The sequence below is a fragment of the Myiozetetes cayanensis genome, unplaced genomic scaffold (genome assembly GCF_022539395.1).
Source record: "Myiozetetes cayanensis isolate MyiCay16 unplaced genomic scaffold, myiCay2020 scf221, whole genome shotgun sequence".
Classification (NCBI taxonomy): domain Eukaryota; kingdom Metazoa; phylum Chordata; class Aves; order Passeriformes; family Tyrannidae; genus Myiozetetes; species Myiozetetes cayanensis.
In genome coordinates this window covers 1-21,499 of record NW_026087436.1, presented here as the reverse complement: position 1 = coordinate 21,499, position 21,499 = coordinate 1, and the positions used below count along the sequence as shown (strand labels likewise).

The 21,499-nt window shown below is 55.4% G+C and overlaps 5 protein-coding genes and 1 pseudogene across 5 annotated transcripts; 3 read left to right on the top strand and 3 right to left on the bottom strand.

Annotated features, from left to right (window-relative positions):
- Positions 1 to 1,334: 1,334 nt before the first annotated feature.
- Positions 1,335 to 1,640, top strand: LOC126642225 (feather keratin Cos1-1/Cos1-3/Cos2-1-like). The gene has a single exon (XM_050319639.1). The coding sequence runs from the start codon at positions 1,335 to 1,337 to the stop codon at positions 1,638 to 1,640; it is 306 nt and encodes a 101-aa protein (XP_050175596.1).
- Positions 1,641 to 4,485: 2,845 nt separating this feature from the next.
- On the bottom strand, positions 4,486 to 5,344 carry LOC126642235 (feather keratin Cos1-1/Cos1-3/Cos2-1-like). The gene is made up of 2 exons (XM_050319649.1): positions 5,273 to 5,344; positions 4,486 to 4,793 (listed from the first exon to the last, which is right to left on the bottom strand). The coding sequence occupies exon 2, from the start codon at positions 4,789 to 4,791 to the stop codon at positions 4,486 to 4,488; it is 306 nt and encodes a 101-aa protein (XP_050175606.1). The 5' UTR covers positions 4,792 to 4,793; positions 5,273 to 5,344.
- A 2,185-nt stretch (positions 5,345 to 7,529) lies between these two features.
- On the top strand, positions 7,530 to 8,261 carry LOC126642236 (feather keratin 1-like). The gene is made up of 2 exons (XM_050319650.1): positions 7,530 to 7,601; positions 7,954 to 8,261. Exon 2 carries the CDS (start codon positions 7,956 to 7,958, stop codon positions 8,259 to 8,261), a length of 306 nt encoding a protein of 101 aa, XP_050175607.1. The 5' UTR covers positions 7,530 to 7,601; positions 7,954 to 7,955.
- A 4,176-nt stretch (positions 8,262 to 12,437) lies between these two features.
- Positions 12,438 to 12,743, bottom strand: LOC126642234 (feather keratin Cos1-1/Cos1-3/Cos2-1-like). Its single transcript, XM_050319647.1, has one exon. It carries the CDS (start codon positions 12,741 to 12,743, stop codon positions 12,438 to 12,440), a length of 306 nt encoding a protein of 101 aa, XP_050175604.1.
- Positions 12,744 to 15,164: 2,421 nt separating this feature from the next.
- Positions 15,165 to 16,928, top strand: LOC126642229 (feather keratin 2-like; annotated as a pseudogene).
- A 2,829-nt stretch (positions 16,929 to 19,757) lies between these two features.
- LOC126642228 (feather keratin Cos1-1/Cos1-3/Cos2-1-like) lies at positions 19,758 to 20,497 on the bottom strand. Its single transcript, XM_050319642.1, has 2 exons — positions 20,425 to 20,497; positions 19,758 to 20,065 (listed from the first exon to the last, which is right to left on the bottom strand). Exon 2 carries the CDS (start codon positions 20,061 to 20,063, stop codon positions 19,758 to 19,760), a length of 306 nt encoding a protein of 101 aa, XP_050175599.1. The 5' UTR covers positions 20,064 to 20,065; positions 20,425 to 20,497.
- Between the last annotated feature and the right edge of the window lie 1,002 nt (positions 20,498 to 21,499).

Here is a 21,499-nt window from a genome sequence, read left to right as displayed (position 1 = left end):
TTGGTAACAGCCCCATGCTGGACATGGTTTTCTCTGTGCAGGGATGGAGCTGCCCTTGCCTGAGGGGAATTCAACCCTGACTGAGACTCAACCCTGCAGACAGAACACACTCCTGGCTTGGCCCAGCACCCGAAGGCTGACACAAGGCCAACCCAAAATTAGAGCGTGACTGGCCATGGGCTGGGAGAGGCTGTCCCAGGAAATTTGCCTACTGAAGGCATTCCCTTGCCCTCCTGGGATGTGTCCCAGCTGCCTCCATGTATGCAGGGCAGGGAAGAGCATCGCTGCTTGGCGTGGGCTGAGAGCTGGGTTTGTACGCAGGACCCTTCTGGGTACACAAGGCTGCTCTTAATTCTGATCCAAAAAGTTCTTCTTTCTCAGAGGCAGCTGTGCATCACTGTCATTTCCCCATGACAGAATCCTTGAGGCTGCAAATAACCTCTGGACGTCAGCTCTTCAAACCACCCCTGCTCCAGGTTTCCCTCCACAGGCTTTCCTGACTCAGATCCAGGTGGGTTTGACTTTCCTGACAACTCCATGTGGGTTTGGATTTCCTGCCCCAGGCCTGGAACACTCAGACAGCCTGGAAACGTTCTCTGTGAACAAAGGGTATGAGGAGGGAGAGAGAGGAGACATTGCCTGGAGCAGTAGTGGCTGCTCCAGGGTATCCTTACCAGGGCATCCTCAGGCCTGGCAGTGCAGCCCATGAAAGGAGCTGCAGCACAGACCAAGCACGTCAGAAATGAGGAAATGGGATGGCAGCAGGGATGGAGATCCAGAACACCCTGTGGCATTGGGTGGGAAGCTTTGCTTTGGAGGTGAATGTGCTGGAAAATTGCTGTCCCTGTGCAGTGACCTGTGGACCTGGGGCAGTGCATGAGCAGCATAAAAGCAAGCCCTGCTCCTCACTCTCACATTCACTCCACTCACTTCCAGTTCCTTGGGATCCAGGTGAATCTGAAGCCCTTTCTTTTCCTCCTCCTCTGGAGTTTCCATGTCTATCCTGTCCTTTTGGTCTCCTTTGGATTCTGAGAAATGCCTGTCATGGGAGAGGGAAGGGGTCAGAAGGTGTGCTGGGGGAGAGGCTGGGTTTTGGCTGAGGTGTCTCCTGAGCCCTGGTCCAGGTGGGGAAGTCCTTGAGCTTGGTCTCTCTTGGGGCCTCAGGGCTTGAGGGACTGAGGGCAAAGTGCTGCTGGTGGGCCTCTCTAAGCAGCCTCGTGCTCTCTTCTCCTTCTTGTGTATTTTCTTCATCCTGGTGGGCCAAGAGACTCCCCTCACTGTCCCTGCTCTGCCTCCCCTGCCCTCTGTGCCAGGTGCAGCTCTGACTTTGAGACATGTCCTGCTCCACCCCGTGCCTGCCCTGCCAGCCCTGCGGGCCCACCCCGCTGGCCAACAGCTGCAATGAGCCCTGTGTCAGGCAGTGCCAGGACTCCACCGTGGTCATCCAGCCCTCCCCCGTGGTGGTGACCCTGCCCGGGCCCATCCTCAGCTCCTTCCCACAGAACACCGCCGTGGGATCCTCCACCTCCGCTGCCGTTGGCAGCATCCTCAGCTCTCAGGGAGTGCCCATCAACTCCGGGGGCTTTGGCCTCTCTGGGCTGGGCAGTGGCCTCTGTGGCAGGAGCCGCTTCATCTGCTAAAGCTGCTGCCCATGGCCCTGGGGAAGGCCCTCAGGGACTCCCAAGATGGTTTTTCACTGATGCTGGAGCATCATCTTGCTGCTTCCAGAGGGGCTGAGCCAGCCCAGCAGCCCCTGCAGAAGGACGGGGCCAGCCTGGGCTCTGGGCAAGCACGGCCCAGCTCTGCCTCTGCCCTCTGCCACTCTCTGCTTTCTGTCCTGTGTCCTTGTTCCCTTGTGCTCCTGTGGGCTCTCAGCCCCAGAACCAGCCTGGGGAGGACCTGCTGGCCCTGTTCCCCCCCTGGATCAGGCAGATGGGATCTCTGCCAGAGCCATGGGGCACACACTGTTGTCTGTCCATGGTTCTCCCTGCCCTGGGTTCCCCACTCAGACCAACCTCATTTTCATCTTTCACTGATTAAAGTTCTCTGGCATCCCAGTCTACGCCTCTGTGTCATCCTTTTTCCTGCAGATGCTCTCTCAAGATGTCCAGGGAGAGAGGAGACCCTCAGGGATGTTTCTGAGAGCATTTATGGGGATGGTTGTGCAATGGCTATTGACACACTGATTGGTACCTGAAAGGCTGTGGGTAGACTTCCCAAAGTAGCCACCCTTTGGAGAGTGCCTGAGCATCACCCTGTTGGTGCAAGGTGCTGGGTGATGACCTTCCCAGCCCTTTTTTTTTCATCCTCTCTTTTGTTTTCTCCTGATCTCAAACCCAGGGTGTCTCACTCTCCTGCTCTCCCCACTCTCCCCCATCCCCCTGGGACAGTGGATCTGGAAAGAGCTGCTCAGTGCTCAGTGCTGACTGGGTTAAACACACCCACACAGGCCCCCAGCCCCTGCATCTCCCCCTTGCCCTGCTCATTCCCTGGCTGTGCCCAGGGCTTCCCGGGAATGTTTCTGGGGAGAGAGAGCCCAGGGAGACCCAGAGCAGGAAGAGAGGCAGGGGGTGTGGGCTGGGTGTCTCAAAGGGCTGTCCAGGAGCAGCTGAGGGAGGGCAGTGGCTGAACTGCTGCAGGACACAGCTGGGCAGGGGGACACGGGTGTGTCCCCCCAGAGCCCTCAGTGGCAGCTGAGTGGGAGCAGTCAGCCCTGTGTGCCCACAGCTCCCTCAACCCCTGCAAGCAGCAGCCCCAAAGCAGGGCCAGGGAAAGGGGCTCCTGCAGTGACCCCATGGGAACAGAAGCCCCTGGCCCCATGTGCCCAGACCCTGAGGACTGTCCTCACCCCCTGGGCTGTGCGAGCAGCAATGTGAGCAGGAAGGAGATCCATGGGAGATACGATGCTGCTCCGCTCAGCACTCGCCTGGTGGCATCCAGGACACTGCTGTGACACGAGGAAAGATGGAGTACAAGGATCCCTTGGCCAAGGGAGTTCAGCAGAGAAGCCCCAGGACTGTGAGGAACTGGAGCACTTCCCTGAGCAGGAGATGCTGAGGGAATGAGGCATCCTGAGTGTGAAGGGGAGACTTTAGTGGGAGACTTGAGAGCAGATTTGGAGCAGCTCTGCTGAGGTGCCCCAGAAGACGGATGCAGGCTCAACACTGGCAGTGCGTGGCTGGAGGACTGGAGACACTGGACTCCCACTGAAAGATGAGAGGTTGGGACTAAATAGATGGAAAATGTTCTTCATCAAGGGGAGGATCCAGCAGTGGAATAATTGCCTGGGAAGGTCGTGCAGTCGCCCTCCTTGGATGCTCATGGTTGACTGAGCTTGGAGCAAGGGCTTGGGCCCAAGAATCTCTGCAGCTTCTTTCCACCTTGACTCTGGCATGATCCAATGACCCTGGGCCCCCTGTGCCTCTGTCCTCTGGGGTAAGGCCAGCAATGAGCAAGAGGGGCTCCTTTTCCTGGTGAGGACAAGGGCAGTGTGAGGAGCTCTGCTGAATGCTGCATTGGGGGAAACAAAGGATTGCAAAAACCATCCCTGCACCAAATTAAAGACTACAAGACCTGTGGTCTCCAGCTCTTGGGACAAAGTTTTCCTGAAGAGGCTGTGGCAGTATGTTCCCTTTCTGTTCTTATGCTTTTGTTTTCCACCTCACTCCCCAACTGTGAACCTCAGTGCTATTGATATTACAGGATCTCCTGGGCATTCCTGGGAAAGAATTCCCTCTGTCTTGTCAATAAACACATTCATCCCTCCTCCCTCTGACTACTTGTGTCACAGTGATGAGCTCACCAAGGCAAAAGACAAGGAGAGCACAACAAAGCAGATGTCAGATGTTGAACTTCACTGGTCACTCCATCCCCAAATGGACAGGGACCTTTGGAAACCAGCAAGTACTGCCTGAGCAGCCTCACTGCAAAACCCAGCTGACAAACACTGCACAGCCATTCCCAACAACCCCCTCCCCGAACCACTCTCAGATAACAGCATTTCCCCTGGGCACATTGGGAGAACGTCTGCAGGGGAAAGGAGGACACAGAGACATGAGCTGGGATGCAGCAGAATTTATTGAGCAAAAGGAGGGGAAAAAAGGTTGCTCTAAATGGAGAACTCAGTTGAGAGAGCACCAGGGGCAGAGAGTCTCTGCCCTTTGGATCTGGCAGACATCCCACCAGGAGTCCATCTGCCTGATCCAGGGAGGAGCAGGGAGAGCAGGTCCTCCCCAGGCTGGTTCTGCGGGGCCAAGAGCCCACGGAGCACAAGGGAACAAGGACACAGGACAGAAAGCAGAGAGTGGCAGAGGACAGAGGCAGGGCTGGGCCGTGCTTGCCCAGAGCCCAGGCTGGCCCCGTCCTTCTGCAGGGGCTGCTGGGCTGGCTCAGCCCCTCTGGAAGCAGCAAGATGATGCTCCAGCATCAGAGAAAAACCATCTTGGGAGTCCTTGAGGGCCTTCCCCAGGGCCTGGGGCAGCAGCTTTAGCAGGGGAAGCAGCTCCTGCCACAGAGGCCACTGCCCAGCCCAGAGAGGCCAAAGCCCCCGGAGTTGATGGGCACTCCCTGAGAGCTGAGGATGCTGCCAACGGCAGCGGAGGTGGAGGATCCCACGGCGGTGTTCTGTGGGAAGGAGCTGAGGATGGGCCCAGGCAGGGTCACCACCACGGGGGAGGGCTGGATGACCACGGTGGAGTCCTGGCACTGCCTGACACAGGGCTCATTGCAGCTGTTGGCCAGCGGGGTGGGCCCGCAGGGCTGGCAGGGCAGGCACGGGGTGGAGCAGGACATGTCTCAAAATCAGAGCTGCACCTGGCACAGAGGGCAGGGGAGGCAGAAAATAAGAGGTTTTTGAAGAGGTTTTGGCTCCCTACCATGACTCAGAGTCTTCCCCTCAGCTCACAAGAACTCCCCCAGCAGCAGCGTTGCCCACCAATCCAATCCCCACACAGCCCATGGCTCAGGACACCTCTGAGCCAAGCCCCAGCCTCCCTCCATACCACACCTTCTGCCCCCTTCCCTCTCCCAGGACCAACAGCCCCAAGAATCCACGTGGTGCACAGAGGCTGGAATGTGCTCAGAAATCCCACAGTAGGGACTGGAGGAGGAGGAGGAGGAGGAGGAAAACAAGCCAAAGCTTCAAACACTCCTCATGCCCATGGCTCGCTTCCCTGATATGCTGACCAATGACACAAGGAAGGACAAAGAGTCAAGTCTGCTCTGAGATATTCAAAAGGAGCAATGGGATGAAGGGAAAGGACTCAAAACTCACCTTGTTCCCAATAAGATGGAGGCAAAGGAGTGGATGAGAGAGTGAGCAGAAGGACCCACTTTTATACTGCTCCTGCACCGCCCCAGGCCCACAGTCACTGCACCAGGGTAACAATTTTCCAATGGACTCACCTCCAAAAATACCCAACCTTATGCCACAGGTGGAGTTTTGTTTCTGTCAACGATGCAGTTTCATTTCCTCATTTCTGGTGTGACCATGAGGATCCACAGAGGGTCTTTTGAAGGATTGGAATGAAAGGCCTGAGGATTTCCTGAGCAGGATCATTTCAGCACAGGCAGAAGATGTGTCCCCATGTGCTGGAGGGGTCTGTGCAGGCAGAGGATGTGGGTGTGGGGAAATGTGGGGAGGTTGTTTTTTTCAAAGCCCTGTGAGGAAACACGGTCATGTCCCCACCAATCCAGATCTCTCCTGAGCACCCCCAGTCTTCTCCTAATGAGGACAGGCTGCAGCCTCTCCCTCCCTGCCTGCCTCCCTGCCCAGGCCAGCACTCCCTGCACTTTGCCTCCACAGGCTGGCAGGTTCTGTTGCTGCTTTCAAATGGCTTTGCCCAAGGAAATCTGCTCCTTCTGGGCAGACATTTCCTGGTTTATTTGGCACAGTTGTCTCCTCTCACTGCAGTCTCTGGGGGTCCCTGCCAGTGCTGGCAGCAGGGCTGGGGAAGGCTGTCCTCTCCAAAGGCCCTGATTGCAGCAAGCCCTGTGGACTCGGGTTCCTCTCCTCTCACTCCCTGAGGGCTGTGTTGGGTCTCAGACAGCCCCTTCTTCCTGCCCCTCTGCTCAGCCCACGCTGCCCTTTGGCTGCACACTTTGCCCCCTGCCCTGCAGGGCACACAAGCACAGGGCCCTTTTGCAGGACACACTGTCAGCCCTGAGAACACCCCTGAGCTGTGGCAGCGCTGCCAGAGCAGGGCAGGCTGAGGGCAGTGGCCTTGGGGCTGCCTGGAGCTGTGGGGCTGGCACAGCCCAGTGCTCCACGATGGTTTTCCTAGGAAAGGAATGGAGCTGCCCAAAGGACTGAGGCCTGGCAGGACCCTGAATGTGCCTGGGGATGCTCAGGGAGGGAAGGTGCCCAGAAGGGCCCAGGGGACAAACCCAGCTCTCAGCCCACGCCAAGCAGCGATGCTCTTCCCTGCCCTGCACACATGGAGGCAGCTGGGACACATCCCAGGAGGGCAAGGGAATGCCTTCAGTAGGCAAATTTCCTGGGACAGACTCATAGAGTCTCCCAATCCATGGTGAGTCAAGCCCCAGTTTTGGGTTGGCCTCGTGTCAGCCTTTGTGTGTGGGGCCAAGCCAGCAGTGTGTGCTGTCTGCAGGCTCGTGTCCTCTGTGGGGCTGAATTTCCTTCAGGCAAGGGCAGCTCCATCCTTGCCCCAGGCAAATCGGTGCTTGGCAGCACTTGCACAGGTCAGGAGTGTTCTCAGGGCTGACAGAGTGTATTGGAAAAGTTTCCTGTGCTTGGGTGTCATCCAGGTCAGGGTGTAAAATGTGCAGCCAAAGTGCATTGAGGGGTGAGCAGAGGGGAGGAACAAGGAACTGTCCTGAGGCCCAACAGACCCCTCTGACAGTGAGAGGAGAGCAACCCAAGTCCACAGGGCTTGCTGCAATCAGGGCCTTTGGAGAGGACAGCCTTCCCCAGCCCTGCTGCCAGCACTGGCAGGGACCCCCAGAGACTGCAGTGAGAGGAGACAACTGTGCCAAATAAACCAGGAAATGTCTGCCCAGAAGGAGCAGATTTCCTTGGGCAAAGCCATTTGAAAGCAGCAACAGAACCTGCCAGCCTGTGGAGGCAAAGTGCAGGGAGTGCTGGCCTGGGCAGGGAGGCAGGCAGGGAGGGAGAGGCTGCAGCCTGTCCTCATTAGGAGAAGACTGGGGGTGCTCAGGAGAGGATTGCACTGGTGGGAAGACATGATGTCTCACAGGGCTTTGAAAACAACCTCCCCACATTTCCCCACACCCACATCCTCTGCCTGCACAGACCCCTCCAGCACATGGGGACACATCTTCTGCCTGTGCTGACATGATCCTGCTCAGGAAATCCTCAGGCCTTTCATTCCAATCCTTCAAAAGATCCTCTGTGGATCCTCATGGTCACACCAGAAATGAGGAAATGAAATGGCAGTGTTGACAGAAACCAAAATGCAACCTGTGGCATTAGGTGGGATATTTTGCTTTGGAGGTGAGTCTGTTGGAAAATTACTGCCTTGTGCAGTGACTGTGGGCCTGGGGCGGTGCAGGAGCAGTATAAAAGCAGGCCCTTCTCTTCACTCTCTCATCCACTCCTTTGCCTCCATCTCATTGGGAACAAGGTGAGGTTTGAACCTTTCTTATGCTCCCCCTTGTTCTCTTCTTCTTCTTCTTCCTTCCCTTTGTCTTCCACCTTGTCCTTCTCTGGGGTTTCCTGTCCCACACTTGCCTCCTTGTTCTCTGCTGTCTTGAGGCTGCTTACCATGGGACACAGAAGGTGTTCCTGGAGAAGGGCTGGACTGAGCTGTCTCCTGAGCTATGGGGGGGTCCTCCTTGGCCTTGGCCACTCTAGGTGGGCTCACTGGGGCTGAAAGAAAGGAGGTCATTCATGGTGTGGTGAGAGGCTGCCCTTCAAACACCCCTCATGCCTTGATTTTTCTTGCCCTCTGTGCCAGGTGCAGCTCTGCCTTTGAGACATGTCCTGCTACACCCCGTGCCTGCCCTGCCAGCCCTGCGGGCCCACCCCGCTGGCCAACAGCTGCAATGAGCCCTGTGTCAGGCAGTGCCAGGACTCCAATGTCTTCATCCAGCCCTCCCCCGTGGTGGTGACCCTGCCCGGGCCCATCCTCAGCTCCTTCCCACAGAACACCGCCGTGGGATCCTCCACCTCCGCTGCCGTTGGCAGCATCCTCAGCTCTCAGGGAGTGCCCATCAACTCCGGGGGCTTTGGCCTCTCTGGGCTGGGCAGTGGCCTCTGTGGCAGGAGCTGCTTCCCCTGCTAAAGCTGCTCCCTCCCATGGCCTCTCCCCTTGGACATCTCCCCTTGCATCCACCTCCATTCCCTCTTTGCACTCATTAAATTCTGCTGCATCCCAGCCCACGCCTCTGTGTCATCCTTTCCCCTTCAACTGCTCTCCAGGGGGAGAGATGTTGCCCAGGAGGTTTCTGAGAGGCAATTTTAGAGGCAGGTGTTTCACTGACTTTTAAGACAGGAGTGTTTGAACGTGCTCCATCAGGCTATTGCTCTTTTCCAACCTTCTCAACCTGCTTGTGCCTGGATAGAACAAACCAATCCTCTTCATTGGCTGCAGCTGCTCCAAGGACGATTTTATCTCTCTGACCAAAGCATTCTCCTTTCCACACTCAGCAGTCCCTGTGCCTGAGTCAAGTGCTCAGCCTCCTCCCCATCCCAAACACCCTGCACTGAACTTCTCCCCATGGTCAGGGTTGTTGTTGCATTCCAGCCTGTCCCCAACACGGGTGATGCCACCAGGCGAGTGCCGAGCAGAGCGGCATCGTGGCTCCCACGGATCTCCTGCTCACACTCCTGCTCACACAGCCCAGGGGGATGGGGACAGTCCTCGGGGTCTGGGCACAGCTGGGGATGTGGCTCCTGTTCCCATGGGGTCACTGCAGGAGCCCCTTTCTCTGGCCCTGTGTCCTGGTTTCAGCTGGGTGGAGTTCATTTGTTCTCAGTAGCTGTTCTAGTGCTGTGCTTTGGACTCAGAATGAAATGGTGTTGATAACACACTGATGGTTTGGGGTTTTGATAAGTCCTGTTTATCCTAAGTCTTTTTGGGATTTTTCACCTCCTGCTCTGCCAGTGATGAGATTGACAAAGGAAACTGAGAAGGAGCAGAGCTGGGACAGGTGATCCAATCTGACCAAAGGGATATTCCAAAAATAGGACATCATGCCCTGTCTGTGAACTTGTGGTAGTTACCAGGAAGTGGAGTCTTGCATCAGTCAGAGAGGGTGGTGAGTAATTGTAATGTGCATCACTCAGTTTTCCCTTATTATTATCATTACTGTTAACATTTACCATTGTGGCTGTCTTTTTATTTTAGCTGAGGTCACCTGTCCTGCCAGCACCAGGGCAAACTGGTGCTCCATTCCCTCTCCTCTTGTCCTCTGAGGGTTTTTTTGGCTTGAGCCTCCTCTGCCAGAATGATGGCACCCAGGACAAGATAAATTGCTCTATCTTCTTTCCTTTCCCTTGTTGCCTCAGAGTTTTTGATTTTTTTTTTTTTAATTTTTGTAGATTTTAGAAGTACTTGTACAGAAAATGTAGATTTTAATGTAGTTGTGTTATAGCCCTTGCCCTTAACACAGTAGTTACACACAGCCAACCCTGTCACCCTATTCCATATCAATCCCCCTAAATTCCATGGGTGTGTTTTGTCTCCTTTTCAAGGCAGAATTGTAGAAAACACCCTAAAATCTACACCAGAAGATACAGGCATAGACACAACGACCTTCCAGCCCAGAGCCTTGGAAAGCCTCCAAGAACTGCACGTGCTTTGATGAAGATGAAGATGAAGAAGAGGGGGTCCCAAACTCCCCCAGAATCAGTTCCCAAAAGGAGTGTGTGGGGGCAGAGCGGGGCAGAACAGGGGGGTGGTCAAACAGGGATGGGATGGAAATCATTATACAATTCTAACACCTGGGTCATGGGTTTGTGTTCCTGGAGAGCCTGCAGGCTCATTAAAACCCAAACTAGAGAACCAACCCTAAAACCACAACTGTAATTGTCACCAAAGAGCCAAGAATCTGAACCAAGCTAATCCTGATGCTGATTCTTCTACAACAAGATGGATGCTCTAAAGAATGAACAAGGACTATATACATTTATCCATATGTGTATATATACGAAAGATATAAGTGAAGACAGAATATAGGTGTTACGTAAAAATAGTATGGAATAAAGGGTGGAGAATGTGATGGTTTCGATCTAGGCCTTCCTGGTAACCAGTTTGTAACCAAGGAAGTGGCCAAGTACCCAGTATTCCATACAATTTTTAGGTAAACCAGAGTATAAATAAGTTGGAGATTAGAAACCTCTCTCTCTTCTCTTCCAACGAGGGTCGGGAACTGCAGGTCCTTGCGTTGGTCTCGCTTATCTAAAGCTGAGGCCTGCAGCGACCGCTGGCCTGCCACGTGGGGGGTTTGGAGAGTGCTGGCTGTGTCTGCCAATCCTGCTTTTCTAAGGGAAGTGGGGAGATCTGTTTTGTTAATTACTAGTATAGTTCTTGAATTTGATAAAATATACCTGTTCGGTGTCCCTTTTTTTTTTTCCCTTTCCCTATCCCTTTGGGGAGTGGATCCCCTTTTACTGTGTATATAGCATCTTAACTGTATATAACTTTAATTTACGTAAATATATATATATTTTATATAAACAGCTTGACTTTGGGTTCTTTAATTTTTTATAGTTTTTTTTTCTTTGCCCTAAGAGGAGAAGGGAGGAAAGAAGGGGGCTGCCGTCGTGACTTTCGGGCATTTGCCAAGGAGCCAAGTCTAAACCATCACACTGGGTCATGGGTTTGATCTCCTGGAAAGCCTGCAGGCTCATTAAAACCTCTGCTCCCTTTTCTTATCTCCTGCCTAATCTCCTGCCTAATTTCCTGCAGTCTTTTTTCTCCTCGGTTTTTAGGTAACACCTTCCTCTCTCCTCCTACCCAATTTCCAGGGGCTTTGAGGGCTTCTGCCCTCCCAGAGCCTTCCACAGCCCAGGCTTCTCAACCAGCCTCAGCAGCAGCCACAGAACGAGCACTGAGGCCAAGAGCATGGTCTGGGCAAGGCTGGCTCTGATGGACAGGGGCTCAGCTGGACTAGAGGGTTCCTTCCACACCTGCCAGTAAAGGTGCCCCAGGGGCACAGCCACTGGCTCAGTGTCCCAGTGGAAACCAGTGATGACTGGTGTCCCTCAGGGCTCCATACTGGGACCATATTTGTTAATATGTTCATCAGTGACACGAGTAGTGGGTTGGGTGGACCCTCAACAAGTCTGGGCATGACCCAAGCTGAGGGTTGCATTGCTACGCTTGAGGAGAGTGTTTCAACCCAGAGGGATCTTGGCACACTTGAGGAATGATCCCATGGGAAGCTCCCTCAGGAACTTCTACAAGGCCAGGACTGGAGGTGAATGGTTTAGAGAGCACTGCAGAGAAGGAACCAGAGGAAATGGAGGTTGAAATATCTGACATGAGCCAGCAATGTGCAGTTGCTGCCCAGAAATGCAGTCATGTCCTGGGCTGCACCAACACAAACATGGCCAGCAGGTCAAGGGTGGGGAATTCTCCACTTCTCATCTGCTCTCATTAGACCCCCCCTGGGTCCCCATTCAGAAGAGACATGGAGCTGTTGGAACAGCCCCAGAGAAGGGATGCAAAAATGACCCCATGAATACATCAAACCCATGGAGAAAGGCTGAGGGAGTTGAAGTTTTACAGGCAGAAGAAGAGCAGGGTCTGGGGAGATCTTATTGCAGCCTTTGAGTGTGTAAAGGGGCCATATAAGTGGGAGAAAGATATTTTTCCAAGGCCTGTAGTATTTGGACAAGGAAAAACAGTTTTAAATTGAAATGGGGTAGATGTAGATGGGATACTGGAATAAGAGGATGAAATTTATGATGATGAGTGTGGTGGGATACTGGAATATGCGGTGGTCCATCATGGGAAGTGTTCAGGGTGAGTTTTGGGGAACTCAGAGTAAAGTAACTGATGTATTGACAGAAGAATGTTAGGAAGGGTCTCCTGGAGTCTGAAGGGAAGCTGTGCCTGTGTGTGGTCAGTGAGACATTCACAGCTGAGTCCTTGTGTCACAGAGCTGAGCTCAGGGAGGCAAAGATGTGCAAAGATGTGGTTGTCACTGGAGAGTGGAGGGTAATTGTGTGCTGAGCCAAAGAGGCAGAAATTGAGAAACCAGAGGGTCAGTCCATGTAGGACAGAGCTCACTCAGGGCCAGCCTGTGCTGACAAAGGGTGCAAAACCATCCCCAACAACCCCCTCCCAGAAACCTCCTGGGGCAACATCTGTGCCCTGGGAGAGTGTCTGCAGGGGAAAGGATGACACAGAGGTGTGGGCTGGGATGCAGCAGAATTTAATGAGTGCAAAGAGGGAAGAGAGGTGGATGCAAGGGGAGATGTCCAAGGGGAGAGGCCATGGGAGGGAGCAGCTTTAGCAGGAGAAGCAGGTCCTGCCACAGAGGCCACTGCCCAGCCCAGAGAGGCCAAAGCCCCCGGAGTTGATGGGCACTCCCTGAGAGCTGAGGATGCTGCCAACGGCAGCGGAGGTGGAGGATCCCACAGCGGTGTTCTGTGGGAAGGAGCTGAGGATGGGCCCGGGCAGGGTCACCACCACGGGGGAGGGCTGGATGACCACGGTGGAGTCCTGGCACTGCCTGACACAGGGCTCATTGCAGCTGTTGGCCAGCGGGGTGGGCCCGCAGGGCTGGCAGGGCAGGCACGGGGTGGAGCAGGACATGTCTCAAAGTCAGAGCTGCACCTGGCACAGAGGGCAAGAAAAATCAAGGCATGAGAGGTTTTTGAAGGGCAACCTCTCACCACACTGTGCAGGTGCCCTGTCAAGACAAATTGTAAGTAACAGCCGGAAGTGCTGGACTGATACACACAGTCTTCTGTTTAGCTAAAAAGTTCCCTGCCAAGAGCAACCAGTCCCCAGGAATTTCCACTTACCCCATCGCTCACTTCAGTCAAGCCCCACCCTGTTTTCATGAACACTCTGCCCACATTCCTCTCCCATCATAAGCAGACCCAAAACCCAGCATAGAACACAGGGACAGGTATGTGCTGAAAAAACATGAGGAGGAAGAAGAGAAGGAAGGAGAGGAGAAAAGTCTTCAACCTCACCTTGTTTCCAGTGAGATGGAAGCGAGTGGACTGGATGTGAGTGAGGAGAAGGGCCTGCCTTTATACTTCTCCTGCACTGCCCCAGGCCCACAGTCACTGCACAAGGGCCGCAGTTTTCCAACAGACTCATCTCCAAAGCAAAATACCCCACCTAATGGCACAGGTCGTGCTTTTGTTTCTGTAAACGCTGCCATTTCATTTCCTCGTTTCTGACATTCCTTCTCTGAGCTGTAGGATCCTTTCGTGTGCCACAAGGAGAAGCCAGAGGATATCCGAGGCAGAATCCTGTTAGTGGGGACAGCAGTGCTGGAGGGTTCTATGTAGGCAGGAGGTGTTGGCCCGGGGCAGTGAAGTGTGTCTCTTTGCTGCTGCCTTTGTAGGAAGTGCCCCAGCTCTGCCCAACGCAGAGATGTCACCACAGCCCCCAAAAGCTCCTCTGCCTTAGGGACGTGTCACCCCCTTCTCTCTCTTCTGTCTTTCTCCACTCTCCTGCAGGATCACGAGCTGTGGCATCTCCAGACAGCCAGGCTTTGGAAGGGGTTTGCCATCAGCCTGTGCAATGGGATCCCTCTTCTCTGCTCCACAGGGCTCAGGAACAGCTGCCCCCAAGAGCAGCTGCCTGGTGGGACAGAGGCACGGACAGACTGGTCCCAGTCCAGCAAAGGCCTCAGAGCCCAGGCAGTGACTGCAGCCCCTGGGACAGGAGGGGCTGCCCCAGCTGGGCTTGTCCCCCTGGAGGAGAGAGAGCAGCCAGGCACACTGCCCAGGAATGGGGAAAAGAGCTGCTGGGAGGGAGTCCAGAACTCACAGCCAGACTCTCCTGAGCCCTACCCAGGGAAGGGACAAGAGGTAACAGGCACATCTGGAAATATGGGAAATTCCAGAGAAACAGAAGAAAAGACATTGTTAGTGTGATGTCTGGGGTTGACAGGGACAGGTTGTGGATTCTTCATCCTTGAAGGGATTCAGAGCTTGGCAGGACTTGGCCCTGAGCATCCTCCAAAGGCTGATCATGCTTTGAGCAGGGATGGTTGGAGCAAATGATCTCCAGAGGTCCCTTCCAACCTCAAGGATCCTGTGGTTCTGCCATGGGAAATGATGGGTTCTGCACAGCTGCTCCTAGAAGGGAAGAACTGGTGGGAAACATTGGAATTCAAAGAAGGGCAGCCTTGGTCCTCCTACCTCAGGGACACTGGAGTCAAGACCTGATGGCAGGAAGGAAATCCAGTGGACTTCAGGCACAGCAGATTCATCTTCAGCAGCTGTTAGGGGTGATTTCATGGGCACAGCTTTGGGCAGCACACGGTTCAGGAACAAGAAGGGTGCAGCCCAGTACTCAAAATCAAGGAGATGTCTGAGCAGATTGGCTCTGACCAAGGGGGGTTCTGAAGGCGGACCACCAACACAGAGTCCTGGAGCTGAAGGGAGGGATGAGCTTCAAAAGAGGAATTTGGAAATGTTTCACATATTTCATATGTTGGAATGCTGCTACAAAAAGCAAAGCTCAACCTGCCTTGAGTCTTGAGAGACCCCTCCAGAGGAACAGACAACAATCATCATCCTACAAGAGCAGTTAAAGGCTGACCAAGGAAAATGTGGTCCAGCTGCTGACAGGGGCAGCTGATTTCCTGAAGAGTGTCCAGAGAACAGGCTGGGGGAGTCAATACCTTCCCTCTCTCAGGCATCACCTCGGCTGAGACTTGTCTCAGGCTGTGGTGAGGAGCTCTCCTGAATGTGTTGTGGTGTTAAAAAAGGGTTGCAGAAAACATCTCCCCACCACCTTGAACACATCCTTGGGTCTCAAATGACACCACTTCTCTTGGAATTAGTGCTTTGTCATTGTCCCTTTCCTCTGACCTAGAGACTGGCTCAGCCTGGAGCACAAACTGATACCACTGGGGAAGCAAAAACTTGCCCAACTCACAAGGAAATGAGGCCTGGCAGGACCCTGAATGTGCCTGGGGATGCTCAGGGAGGGGAGGTGCCCAGAAGGGCCCTGGGGACAAACCCAGCTCTCAGCCCACGCCAAGCAGCGATGCTCTTCCCTGCCCTGCAGGCATGGAGGCAGCTGAGACACATCCCAGGAGGGCAAGGGAATGCCTTCAGTAGGCAAATTTCCTGGGACTGACTCTCCCAGCCCATGGCCAGCCCCGCTCTAATTTTGGATCCGCCGTGTGTCATCCCTTTGGTGTGCTGTGTGCAGGCCTAATGTCCCACACAGGGACCCTCCAGCAAGGGCAGCTCCATCCATGCCTCAGAAAATCCATCTTGAGTCACTGGGCTGTTCCTTGAACACAGCTCGGGGCAGCTCGGACAGACACCGCCCTCAGCACAGCTCGCTGCCGTCGCTCCCACAGCACAGGGGGCTTTCAGGACAGTCAGCTGGGGCTGGAAAAGAGACTCCTGCTACTGTGGGGCCAAACTGTGGGGTCACAGTGTACGGTGATCTGAGGAAAATGGGAAGAACAAGGTGCTTCACTGAGCCCCCACACACCCCCCAGGGCACTGAGATGGGACCCAGCTCTGTGGGGCGAGTTGAGGAATCAAAGGGTTTCAGGAGAGCAAGTCATCCTTCCCCATATCCCAGTGCTGGCACTCCCTGGGAACCCCACAAGGCTGCCAGGAAAGAGGACAACCTTGCCAAACAAACTGCCACAGGCAGGAGAGGACTGAATTGGTGGGAGGGTATGCTTAGAAGCCTCCAAAGAGGGTAAGAAAACAACCACACCATATTTCCTCAGATTGGTGTCAACAGTCTCCACAGACCCCTCCAGCACATGTAACACATCTTCTGCCTGTACGGATGTGTCACTGCCCCAGATCCTTGGGCCTTTCATCTCAGGACTTGAAAGGATCCTCAGAGGACTAATGGTCATGTCAGAAACGAGGAAATGAAATGGCAGCGTTGATGGAAACCAAAACACACCCTGTGGCATTAGGTTGGGTATTTTGCTTTCAAGGTGAGTCTGTTGGAAAATTACTGCCCTGTGCAGTGACTGTGGGCCTGGGGCAGTGCAGGAACAGTATAAAAGCAGGCCCAGCTCCTCAGTCTCTCATACACTTCTCTCTTCTCCATCTCATTGACAACAAGGTGAGTTTAGAACACTTTTTTTTGCTTCTCCTCCTCCTCCTGTTTTTCCTCCTCCTGTTGTGGGATATCGCAGCACATACTTCTCCCTTTGTCATATTCTGGAGTCCTGAGGATGCTTACCATGGGATAGGGCAGGTAGAAGACAATGTGGCAGGGGAAGAGATTCAGGCTTGGCTGAAATGTCTGCACAACCATGAGCTAAGTGGGGGTCCTCTCTGGGGCTGCAGTTCCTGCTGGGGCTCTTCTGAGGGAAAAGAAAATGCCTAGGGTTCTCTTTGTGATGTTCTTTTGTGATGAGGGAAAGGGTCTCCCTCATGTGGGGGGTGAGAGGTTCCTCTTCAAGCACAATTCATGTTTTTCTTCCCCTGCCCTCTGTGCCAGGTGCAGCTCTGCCTTTGAGACATGTCCTGCTACACCCCGTGCCTGCCCTGCCAGCCCTGCGGGCCCACCCCGCTGGCCAACAGCTGCAATGAGCCCTGTGTCAGGCAGTGCCAGGATTCCAATGTCTTCATCCAGCCCTCCCCCGTGGTGGTGACCCTGCCCGGGCCCATCCTCAGCTCCTTCCCACAGAACACCGCCGTGGGATCCTCCACCTCCGCTGCCGTTGGCAGCATCCTCAGCTCTCAGGGAGTGCCCATCAACTCCGGGGGCTTTGGCCTCTCTGGGCTCGGCAGTGGCTACTGTGGCAGGAGCCGCTTCATCTGCTAAAGCTGCTGCCCCAGGCCCTGGGGAAGGCCCTCAAGGACTCCCAAGATGGTTTTTCACTGATGCTGGAGCATCATCTTGCTGCTTCCAGACGGGCTGAGCCAGCCCAGCAGCCCCTGCAGAAGGACGGGGCCAGCCTGGGCTCTGGGCAAGCACGGCCCAGCCCTGCCTCTGCCCTCTGCCACTCTCTGCTTTCTGTCCTGTGTCCTTGTTCCCTTGTGCTCCGTGGGCTCTCAGCCCCACAGAACCAGCCTGGGGAGGACCTGCTGGCCCTGTTCCCCCCCTGGATCAGGCAGATGGACTCCTGATGGGATGTCTGACAGATCCAAGGGGTAGAGACTCTCTGCCCCTGGTGCTCTCTCAACTGAGTTCTCCATTTACAGCAACCTTTTTTCCCTCTTTTAACTCAATAAAGTTCTGCTGCATCCCAGCTCATGTCTCTGTGTCCTCCTTTCCCCTGCAGACGTTCTCCCAATGTGCCCAGGGGAAATGGTGTTGTCTGAGAGTGGTTCTGGGAGGGGGTTGTTGGGAATGGCTGTGCAGTGTTTGTCAACTGGGTTTTGCAGTGAGGCTGCTCAGGCAGTACTTGCTGGTTTCCAAAGGTTCCTGTCCTTTTGGGGATGGAGTGACCAGTGAAGTTCAACATCTGACATCTGCTTTGTTGTGCTCACCTTGTCTTTTGCCTTGGTGAGCTCATCACTGTGACACAAGTAGTCAGAGGGAGGAGGAAGGAATGTGTTTATTGACAAGACAGAGGGAATACCTTCCCAGGAAAGCCCAGGAGATCCTGTCCTAGCAATAACGTTGAGGTTCAGAGTTGGGAGGTGGAAAACAAAAGGATAAAGACAGAAAGGGAACATGCTACCACAGCATCTTCAGGAAAACTTTGTCCCAACAGCTGAAGACCACAGGTCTTGTGGTCTTTAATTTGGTGCAGGGATGGTTTCTGCAATCCTTTGTTTCCCTCAATGCAGCTCCTCACACTGCCCGTGTCCTTACTGTGAAAAGGAGCCCCTCTTGCTCATTGCTGGCCTTACCCCAGAGGGCAGAGGCACAGGGGGCCCAGGGTCATTGGATCATGCCAGAGTCAAGGTGAAAGAGGTTGCAGAGGTCCTTGGGCTCAACTTCTTGCTCCAAGCTCAGTCAGCCATGAGCATCCAAGGAGGGCGACTGCACGACCTTCCCAGGCAATTATTCCACTGCTGGATCCTCCCCTTGATGAAGAACATTTTCCATCTATTTAGTCCCAACCTCTCATCTTTCAGTGGGAGTCCAGTGTCTCCAGTCCTCCAGCCACGCACTGCCAGTGTTGAGCCTGCATCCGTCTTCTGGGGCACCTCAGCAGAGTTGCTCCAAATCTGCTCTCAAGTCTCCCACTAAAGTCTCCCCTTCACACTCAGGATGCCTCATTCCCTCAGCATCTCCTGCTCAGGGAAGTGCTCCAGCTCCTCACAGTCCTGGGGCTCCTCTGCTGTACTCCCTTGGCCAAGGGATCCTTGTACTCCATCTTTCCTCGTGTCACAGCAGTGTCCTGGATGCCACCAGGCGAGTGCTGAGTGGAGCAGCATCGTGGCTCCCATGGATCTCCTTCCTGCTCACACTGCTGCTCACACAGCCCAGGGGGTGAGGACAGTCCTCAGGGTCTGGGCACATGGGGCCAGGGGCTTCTGTTCCCATGGGGTCACTGCAGGAGCCCCTTTCCCTGGCCCTGCTTTGGGGCTGCTGCTTGCAGGGGTTGAGGGAGCTGTGGGCACACAGGGCCAGCTGCTCCCACTCAGCTGCCACTGAGGGCTCTGGGGGGACACACCCGTGTCCCCCTGCCCAGCTGTGTCCTGCAGCAGTTCAGCCACTGCCCTCCCTCAGCTGCTCCTGGACAGCCCTTTGAGACACCCAGCCCACACCCCCTGCCTCTCTTCCTGCTCTGGGTCTCCCTGGGCTCTCTCTCCCCAGAAACATTCCCGGGAAGGCCTGGGCACAGCCAGGGAATGAGCAGGGCAAGGGGGAGCTGCAGGGGCTGGGAGCCTGTGTGGGTGTGTTTAACCCAGTCAGCACTGAGCACTGAGCAGCTCCTTCCAGATCCACTGTCCCAAGGGGATGGGGGAGAGTGGGGAGAGCAGGAGAGTGAGACACCCTGGGTTTGAGATCAGGTGAAAACAAAAGAGAAGGGAAAAAAAAAAGGGCTGGGAAGGTCATCACCCAGCACCGTGCACCAGCAGGGTGATGCTCAGGCACTCTCCAAAGGGTGGCTACTTTGGGAAGTCTGCCCACAGCCTTTCAGGTACCAATCAGTGTGTCAATAGCCATTGCACAACCATCCCCATAAATGCTCTCAGAAACATCCCTGAGGGTCCCCTCTCTCCCTGGACATCTTGGGAGAGCATCTGCAGGAAAAAGGATGACACAGAGGCGTAGACTGGGATGCCAGAAAACTTTAATCAGTGAAAGATGAAAATGAGGTTGGTCTGAGTGGGGAACCCAGGGCAGGGAGAACCATGGACAGACAACAGTGTGTGCCCCATGGCTCTGGCAGAGATCCCATCTTCCTCCTCCAGAGAGGAGCAGGGCCAGCAGGTCCTCCCCAGGCTGGTTCTGTGGGGCTGAGTGCCCACGGAGCACAAGGGAACAAGGACACAGGACAGAAAGCAGAGAGTGGCAGAGGGCAGAGGCAGGGCTGGGCCGTGCTTGCCCAGAGCCCAGGCTGGCCCCGTCCTTCTGCAGGAGCTGCTGGGCTGGCTCAGCCCCTCTGGAAGCAGCAAGATGATGCTCCAGCATCAGTGAAAAACCATCTTGGGAGTCCCTGAGGGCCTTCCCCAGGGCCATGGGGCAGCAGCTTTAGCAGATGAAGCGGCTCCTGCCACAGAGGCCACTGCCCAGCCCAGAGAGGCCAAAGCCCCCGGAGTTGATGGGCACTCCCTGAGAGCTGAGGATGCTGCCAACGGCAGCGGAGGTGGAGGATCCCACGGCGGTGTTCTGTGGGAAGGAGCTGAGGATGGGCCCGGGCAGGGTCACCACCATGGGGGAGGGCTGGATGACCACGGTGGAGTCCTGGCACTGCCTGACACAGGACTCATTGCAGCTGTTGGCCAGCGGGGTGGGCCCGCAGGGCTGGCAGGGCAGGCACGGGGTGGAGCAGGACATGTCTCAAAGTCAGAGCTGCACCTGGCACAGAGGGCAGGGGAGGCAGAGCAGGGAGATGGGTGAGGAGCAGCCTCTCACCCCACCACAGGGGACCCAAGGCATAAACTGGAGACAAGAACTGGGGCTGTGGAGAGAGACCCACAGGCTTCTCCTTTTCCTCACAAGAGCCTGCCAGGAGCACCCAGGGGAGATCCCGGCCTGGCCCAGAGCTCTGGAGACACCTCAGACAAGCCCCAGCCTTTCCCCACCTTCTGACCCCTTCCCTCCCCCATGGCAAGAACCTTCATGGGACAAAGAAGCTGGGATGGACTGAGGAACCCCCTGGGAAGAGGGGAAGGATGAGAAGAAGATTCAGACTCACCTTGTTCCCAAGGAGCTGGAAGCGAGTGGAGTGGATGAGAGAGTGAGGAGCAGGGCCTGCTTTTATGCTGCTCCTGCACTGCCCCAGGCCCACAGGCAGTGCAAAGGCAGTAATTTTCCAACAGACTCATCTCCAAAGCAAACCATCCCACCTAATGCCACAGGGTGTGTTTGGGTTCCTGTCCCTGCTGCCATTTCATTTCCTGGTTGCTGACAGGCCCATTGGGTCATGGAGATCCCTTTCATGTCCTGGGAGGAGAAGCCCAAGGACTTCTGGTGCAGGAACTAACGGGCACGGGCAGCAATCCAGGCTGGGGGCAGCCCTGTGGTGTTGGGCACTTCCTCACTCCCTGAGGGATGTGTTGGCTCTTGGGGCAGTGCCTTCTCCCTCCCCCTCTCCTCACCCCCAGCCCCTTTGGCTGCACACTTTGCCCCCTGACCTGCAGGAGGCCCTGGCCCCTTTCCCAATTCCCGCTCTCAGGGACTGCTCCCGATCTTGGGCAGCGCTGCCAGAGCAGGGCAGGCTGAGGGCAGTGGCCTTTGGGGCTGCCTGAGCTGTGGGGCTGGCACAGCCCAGTGCTGGAAATGCTGTTGCAGGGGCCTGGAGTGGAGCTGCCCTTGCTGGAGGGGAATTTGCCCCCACATGGGACACAAACAAAGGCTGACTCGAGGCCAACCCCCAATTAGAGCGGGGCTGGCCATGGGCTGGGAGAGTCAGTCCCAGGAAATTTGCCTACTGAAGGCATTCCCTTGCCCTCCTGGGATGTGTCCCAGCTGCCTCCATGTGTGCAGGGCAGGGAAGAGCATCGCTGCTTGGCGTGGGCTGAGAGCTGGGTTTGTCCCCAGGGCCCTTCTGGGCACCTCCCCTCCCTGAGCATCCCCAGGCACATTCAGGGTCCTGCCAGGCCTCAGTCCTTTGGGCAGCTCCATTCCTTTCCTAGGAAAACCATCGTGGAGCACTGGGCTGTGCCAGCCCCACAGCTCCAGGCAGCCCCAAGGCCACTGCCCTCAGCCTGCCCTGCTCTGGCAGCGCTGCCACAACTCAGGGGTGTTCTCGGGGCTGACAGTGTGTCCTG

Coding starts and splice junctions, on each gene's coding strand:
- LOC126642225 (XM_050319639.1), top strand. CDS start 1,335: ATGTCCTGCTCCACCCCGTGCCTGCCCTGCCAGCCCTGCGGGCCCACC.
- LOC126642235 (XM_050319649.1), bottom strand. CDS start 4,791: ATGTCCTGCTCCACCCCGTGCCTGCCCTGCCAGCCCTGCGGGCCCACC.
- LOC126642236 (XM_050319650.1), top strand. CDS start 7,956: ATGTCCTGCTACACCCCGTGCCTGCCCTGCCAGCCCTGCGGGCCCACC.
- LOC126642234 (XM_050319647.1), bottom strand. CDS start 12,743: ATGTCCTGCTCCACCCCGTGCCTGCCCTGCCAGCCCTGCGGGCCCACC.
- LOC126642228 (XM_050319642.1), bottom strand. CDS start 20,063: ATGTCCTGCTCCACCCCGTGCCTGCCCTGCCAGCCCTGCGGGCCCACC.